General features: G+C 39.0%; 1 protein-coding gene across 1 annotated transcript in view; it reads left to right on the plus strand.

The window, feature by feature from the left end:
- The window catches only part of LOC118417850 (guanine nucleotide-binding protein G(s) subunit alpha-like), a 20,656-nt gene extending 13,914 nt beyond the window's left edge, over window positions 1–6,742 (plus strand). Inside the window, exons 8-12 of the mRNA XM_035823598.1 lie at window positions 1,715–1,773; window positions 1,928–2,048; window positions 2,536–2,666; window positions 4,195–4,262; window positions 5,195–6,742. Coding sequence (XP_035679491.1) covers window positions 1,715–1,773; window positions 1,928–2,048; window positions 2,536–2,666; window positions 4,195–4,262; window positions 5,195–5,341 — 526 coding nt within the window. The 3' untranslated portion in view covers window positions 5,342–6,742. The remainder of the gene's footprint in view (window positions 1–1,714; window positions 1,774–1,927; window positions 2,049–2,535; window positions 2,667–4,194; window positions 4,263–5,194) is intronic.
- Window positions 6,743–7,600: the final 858 nt, after the last annotated feature.

Raw genomic sequence — 7,600 nt, forward strand, 5'->3', positions numbered from 1 at the left:
AAACTTAATTTTGCATTAGATTTACTTGCACGAAGAAGAAACAAATGAAGCGCTCAATCAGCCCCAAAAAATTTACAGCCACCATGTTGGATTTATCAACTCATGCCAAATTGCGTGAAAGAATAATGCATTATCTGCAGTAATGGTAGATATCAGTAGGGGGCAGTGTTTCAGTTGCTATTGTGTTTCTATGGACGAAATAAAGTGTTTGTAGCACAAGTAGTGAAAGGGGTACTCTACTAAGCTGGAATGTTTCTTCCATATGTCCTTTACTTTGTAACAATAATTGTAAAAAGATAAAGTTTTCATTAGATATTTTCATTCAAAAGATTATCATTTTCTTCACGTCTAAGTGTTAGAAAGATAATAAAAATGTCCGTCATGGTACTTGTTTATGAATTTGATAGCTTGTAACTAAATTTTATTATTAGGTTATTACTTTAAGTTTAAGTGGTGCACCCATAATTTTTTTGGTGCACTCAATCTTTTTTAACTGGGTGCATCAGTGCACCTAATCCAAAAAAATGAATTTCGAGCCCTGTTCATACAGAGTCAATTTTGTAATTTTCTGGTAGATTCTTTTATTAGATTTTTAAGTTACTTGCTTTTTATTTTGACACAAAATATGCTTATGAATGTTGAAGTAAAAGGCTATGTATGTATCTTTTTCAAGAAATTTGTGAATAATAGGTGGTGCAACTTGAAATTCCGATGTGCAACCTAGCTTTTGCCCCAGGTTGCACAGTGTGTAACCTGGCTCAGAAAAGTATTTGGCACACTGCATGTACTGGAGAGTTGTACACATCCTCCCTCCCAGTTTAAGGTGGGGTTGTAGATCCGCTCGTAGATGCCCATTCAAAATGTCTTATCTTTTGTCAAGATCTCCCCACAAACTCTGTAATATCATTACAATCCACTTGTTCATGTAGCTTGTTAAGTATCACAAAGACATGACTGTCAAGGGCCCCAAAACTTAAACATTATGGCAGAGGTAGATACATGTGTTTACATGTTCGCCACCTAGGAAAATCCCCTCATATCATATGCAAATAGATAGACTGATCTGTCCATCACAATTAACACTTAACCAATGAGATAATGACAATTAGCAGTTCATGAGAGTTGATTCAGGGTCATCAAGTATGCGCATTTCTACATTTTGACAGGTGGGCGTGGCTGTGCTATTGATTATTAACTGCCTCTAAAGAAGAAGTCAAACCCAGCAGAAGTAACTCTTGATATTAGTATTTGACTTGATCAGTATTTTAGCATAGGTATCACCGTCTAATATTACTGTACTATCAAAAAATCATTCTTCAGGCTCAAGGTTTTGTTTCACAATGATCCAGCAATGACTGCTGCCAACTTCACTGTGAACGTGGCTACCAGTTTGGAACCCAGCACAGCAGCTTCAAAAGAAAGCTACTTTTAAAAGCTATAATATAAAATGTTACAAGTATAATGTAATCACAATGATTAAGCACCATTTGAGTCTCAAAAGTATTTTTTTGTTACAAACCTTGCTTCCATATGTGACCCTGATATTGATAGTCCATATGCATTGTTTGACATGATGATAGAATTGTGTATCTATATATACTAATATGGTGGTGAGAATGCCAGACAGTTCTGAGACAGTTGTAGTGTATAGGTCCATTGGCATGAGGTAACTTTGATGTGCATGAGGTAATGTGGCCTTTCTGTTCTCCTGCAGCATGTTTGATGTAGGAGGTCAAAGGGATGAAAGAAGGAAATGGATTCAGTGTTTCAATGGTGAGTAACTGAAGTCTAGAAATGGTTGAATTGATGCAGTATTATGTTCTGTCACCATTCCCGCTTTCCCCCCTAATAACTACTGTACTGAAACAGACTATCTCAGGTTGCCTCTGTCTGATTGTCACTATGATTGCTTGACTCGCCCTCACAGATGTAACAGCGATAATCTTTGTGGTGGCATGCAGTAGTTACAACATGGTGTTGCGGGAAGACCCCAGCCAGAACCGCCTTAGGGAAGCCCTAGACCTTTTCAAGAGCATTTGGAATAACAGGTGAGCTGATGTGAATAGCAGTAGTCTGACTGTGTTGAGGCAATGTTGGAGGCTGTATTGAGTGTTAATACCTGAGCCATGGCAACATTGGGTTATCATACAGGGTTCTAATGTCATGATGCAGGCTTCGCATGCATCAAGTTGGTCATTGACAAAAACTCGAAAACCCGAGTCAATTCTGTTCGAGGACACAAATTTTCTCAACGTCAATCACATTTCACATTCAAACGTGTGTTTTCTGTGGTGGGTATGACATAGATGAAATACAACATCACCCTGGGTCACAGCGAATATACTGTGTTGTAAATTCCAAGTCTCAGGAGAGATATATCAAGACTTGATAGCTGAACATATATGATTCCAAAGACTCGCCCCAGTGAGTTTGCTCTCAGTGGCTATGTTTTAATCTATTCTGCATCAGATACAAGTGCATGGCTACTGATGTTCTGTTGGATGATTGTGTTGATGCTATTGAATCCAATTGCAGATGGCTGAGAACAATCTCTGTCATCCTATTCCTGAACAAGCAAGACCTTTTGAAACAGAAAGTGATGGCTGGCAAGTCAAAACTGGAAGACTACTTCCATGAATTTGCCCGGTATACAACACCTTCAGATGGTAAGTGAAGTCAAGTTCCATGAGATGAATTGTTGTCTATACCCCTGTCACATTTTCAAGTAAATAAAGTGAGTTTTCACCCCTGTCACATTGCCAAGTAGATTAAGTAAGCTCTACCCATGTGACATTGTCGGCAAGCTTTGGCTGTGCTTCTCAATCACTGGAAGGTGGGACAAGTTTAACATTGACAGAAGGACGTGCATATTTTTCGGTTCAAAATCAACCCTTCACATTGAGCGAGGTTTGGCTGATCACATGGGAATACATCTATGATAATGAACCTCCCATGACCTGGCACTACCTCATGCACGCAGACGAGGTAAGACAAAACATTCCTCGCAAAAAGGCAATATTTCAATCAATTTTGATGTCTGGATTTTTAAAACCAATGAATTGAGTTGATTGCCATCTGATTTGTGGCCAATGATCAATAAGTCGATCAGTGCTTGCCCAATGCCTGGATCTGTAGGCATATACAGGCAACCTGGTAATGAGCTCTGCAACCTCAAATATTAAGAACAGGTTGCATTGCACAGCAACCATTGACTGACTCCTAAAAATCACAGATGATCCCTAAAAATTGTGCACTGATCAAGAACATATCAATGTGGAAGATGCCATATAGTTGCACAGACTTGTCTGGTTGATTAGGCCTGGAGAAAAAGGTTGTGTTTCCAGTTTCTGTCCTGAAAAAAAGATAGGGTAGGTATGTAGGGATTCTCTTCTTTTTTTCGGCCAAAGTAATCCTACAATTACATTTTAGCAGTGGAAAACTGAAACGCATCAGGCACTGGTATTTTTAACATCATTGTAGTACAACACTAGCTATACAGACTTATATGGGCCATGCACAACTATAGAAGTACAAGGTTTTCTACATATTATTAAATGAACTGTTCAAACCCTTAACCTGTTAAGAGAGTGTAGTGTGTTTTGCTTTTCATCACTCAGATGTCAGATGAAAACTTTTATGTTCCTTACCAACAGCCGACCAAAAAAGGCTAGGTTCAGCAGGATTTTGCTCTGTTCAGCTGCATAACGGGAAATACAACATTTTTTTCTAGGCCTTACAATATGAGTGATCTACAATAACATATACCTTACATTACCTAGTCCCATCCTCATGTCTGATCTACATAAAAGCTATCTTTATTTGTATTCTAGATAACCTGTATCTGGCATGGTGTTTTTTTCTTATTGGAACCAAAGCACTTAATGACTAATACAAAGGCTATGTCTTTCCTTGTGCCTTCCTGCAAGTGTACTTGCTGAAAGTTAAAAGATATGGCATGAGTTACACATCCCATCATTTCAGCATTAGAAACAGAACAAAATACCCCTTTAGCTTTGGGATCCCAACTCATGAAATACTAGTACCAGGAAGTACATGTACATGACAATTGATATTTTATAACATAGTGCTCAAATTCTCTTTGACAGAACAGGAACAGACCATGATTGGTAAGTGTCTGGCCTTACATGATAGACTTGATTTCCCAACACCTGACATACATGTTTTCCTTCACAGCCCAACATGAGCCAGGCGATGATCCAGAAGTAACGAGGGCCAAGTACTTCATTCGAGATGAGTTTTTGGTGAGTTTTTTGCAGACACAATCTGTGCCTAGAAGATTCACATATTGACAGGAGGGAGGTCTGGATTGGTTTGGCTGGTGGTTGGAAGTAAGTCAGCAGTTAAATTTGCCATAATCACTGCTGACTTACTACCACATTGTTCCTAACCTATCAATGACTCAGTCCTGATCATTAGACATATCAACCAAGATGACTACTACCAGAACATGTGCCAACCACCCCAACCTTTACCCAACCGACAAGGAACCAAAAGTACAGAATAAGTCAAAAGCCGCATCAAAGTTTGATCCTGATTTTGGTTTGTAGACGATGATTGCAACATAGGAGCAAGGATCATTTGATTCAAAACAAAAATGTCCCCTCTGAAAATTGCTGGTTGTGTCCATCTTGAAGCGGAGGGACTCGGAAACCTGTGGCTTGACATTGTGATGGTTGGTAGTAGCTAAGAAAGCATATGAGGCTGATTCGGGAATATGACATGTAAGGCTTGGTACTAAAAGTAAAAGATACATGTGGCCTAAGACTAGTCAGACTGCTCTCGACCAAAAGCCAATCTTAGCTATTGCTGGAGACGCATGGTCGACTATGTTTGACCAGGCCCTTACTTGTACCCTGCTCTTGCCCCTAATCAGCCTTTGTTCAGTTTTAATTTCTGCCTTTAACTTGTCAGATCAAATGTCAAAATCTCTCACCTCTGTGAAATATTTGGTTGTAAGTGTTGTATTGTAATTTGTATGTATGAAACCAACATAGAAAATATCAGCACAGTTCGTCCAAACCTTCTTGAGTTACACTGTCAAACTACCCAGATCATGCAGTGAGTTTAAAAGTTCTGCATATCTGTTATTCTGTTGATGATACTGCCAATATCCATTTCTTTCTCTCTCTTGGATGTCATCTTTACCTTGCATTTGTTGTTTACTTTTCACCAGCGGATTAGCACAGCAAGTGGGGATGGAAAGCATTACTGCTATCCACACTTCACATGTGCTGTGGACACAGAAAACATCCGACGTGTCTTCAACGACTGCAGAGATATCATCCAGAGGATGCACCTACGGCAGTACGAGCTGTTGTGATTGGTTGTGCAGCTCGCGTCACCTTGTGCCGGGGAAAGAGAGGTTGCAATTTTCCCACGATGCAATTCCTGAGTGGAGTATATAATTGAGAGGTGTAAATGTATGCTATGAAGACAGATTTTACCAATTATATGTAAAGACAAGAAATTTTTAATTTCCTAGAGTTGAGACTATCATGAACAAGAACATGAACTCCCATGTCAGAGGATCTGGAACTTCACTTGTAGTAGTTTGGTTTGTTTGTGTATACACATAACGCAACATATTGCGAAATATACTGTAAAATTGTGACACCTTTCCACAGTATCAGCCTTTCCCATATCACAATGGATAAGCAGACATGTCAGATATATTTCCATTTCTTGTAACTGTCATTCCAAGTCACTACAGTGACTACGTTCCAAAATGTCCTAGAGGCAGTTGTATTTTGGTGAGTTAGGCGAGAAAGGGGTTTACCTTGTGGCCAACCTGATCCATTTGGGATGACCAGTGGATGACTTGTAACTTCAAGGTAATTTTAAGACATTTTAATTAGGTAAATAAACCCAAATGTTCCACTGGAAATATTGATATATCGTCCATGTTATGATGGAGCATGTGCTATTTTTCTGTGTAGATTCCATCATGTGGTCTAAAGAGTGATCTCAAACCACCTGTGATAGTTTTATATTTTTTTTTTCAAATGCAAATGGTGAACTCTGACATAGTGTATTTTTTCAGCATTGACTGATTTCTGCCAAAGCTCTACATAACAAAAGCTTCAGTCTCTGCCTCTCCGATGTATACTGATCTTAGACGACCTGTGTCCACCTGTATTTCGTAAGATCTTTGTACACAAAAGAATCATTTCAAATGTTGACCTGTTTTAACACTGTGTTATGAGCCATAGGTATGCACAAAGATGATGATATTTGTGTATTTCCAGATTCTGTATAGTATACCTGCACCTGCACTAGTTGGAATGAGTTGGACAAGAGCTCAAGCCTAGCCATATGTGTACATTGTAACTTATATATATCTCAGCAATAAGAGACAAGATTTCGTCATATAGGGCACACCTCTGAGAGTACATAAAGCATGTATTATTATCATCATCATCTTCATCATTATTGTCTGTGGAAATTTTGTGATGTTCCCAGTCTTGTACAGATGTATATTGATTAATTTGAAGCATTAGTTCTGTGACAGTGGGATGCTATTGCCTTCTGCCTTTCACCATTTCTCTCAATTGTACAGAGGCTTTGAAAAAACAATGCCATGTTGTGTGGAAAATTCCACAGTCTGGTCTCTTTTGTATGGGTAAAGTTGACTAGCTGTAAGGACAGTTAAATGAAGGCTGCTTGTAAAGCAAGATATCTGTCTTTGTATCCCCTCACATAAATAACGTCAAGTGAACTGGAATGTGGTGTGCGCTTGTTCCTTCCTATTAAGTATAGCTAAGTTTGTGCTTGCTGCTGAAACAAAACGATTATGATGGCTTTTACCCATAGATCGTTGATGACGGTTAGACAACCAGGTAATAAGTTAAGCAATGTAACAGTTACTCAAGCAACTGGACATAATTCTGGAAACGGAATCTGGATTTGCCAGGTTTGAAGCCAATACCCTGATTGGGTATGATGACGAGATAACAATGCTAGGATGGTTGAAGGGGGCACATCCCAGTTTATTTGGGGTTTCAATGGGAAGTAGCACACCCTAAAGTCTAGCGACCATCTCTACCAGGGTATTATCCTGAAGCAAAATAACTATATGGGGTGAGAGAATGTTCCTTCAGTTACAAGACCAAATGAGTTCTGGTCGTTCAACTCTAATTTTAAAAGATTAGTGGGACGAAACATTAATTTAATGTCACAAATAATGCACAAAATTGGGCATTTTTGCATTGGATGAAACTCGTTAACAATTTTTTTTCTTCTGGCAAACACGACTGATACTGTCAGAAAGAGAAAAACCTTGCGAGTAATCGAGCCAATTATTAGTACAAAGAAAATTCTTGTACTACAATTTATTTTAATTATCCACGGCGCCGGCGCGCGGCATTGCAACTTCGCTTACACAGCACCTCAGAGACCTTGATCTAGGTCACGAAACAGTTTACATTCAAGGCGTAAGGATACCCAGAAAGGAGGCTCGGGCCTCAATTTGCACCAAAACACACCATTTCCTACGCTTTTCAGTCATGTTAGCGTTTAATGTCATTACGCAGTAAATAATAAGAAATGTAAACTCAAACATAGACCCTCGGAAGCCTTTCGT

This window comes from Branchiostoma floridae, chromosome 6 (assembly GCF_000003815.2).
Source record: "Branchiostoma floridae strain S238N-H82 chromosome 6, Bfl_VNyyK, whole genome shotgun sequence".
In the NCBI taxonomy this organism is placed as follows: Eukaryota; Metazoa; Chordata; class Leptocardii; order Amphioxiformes; family Branchiostomatidae; genus Branchiostoma; species Branchiostoma floridae.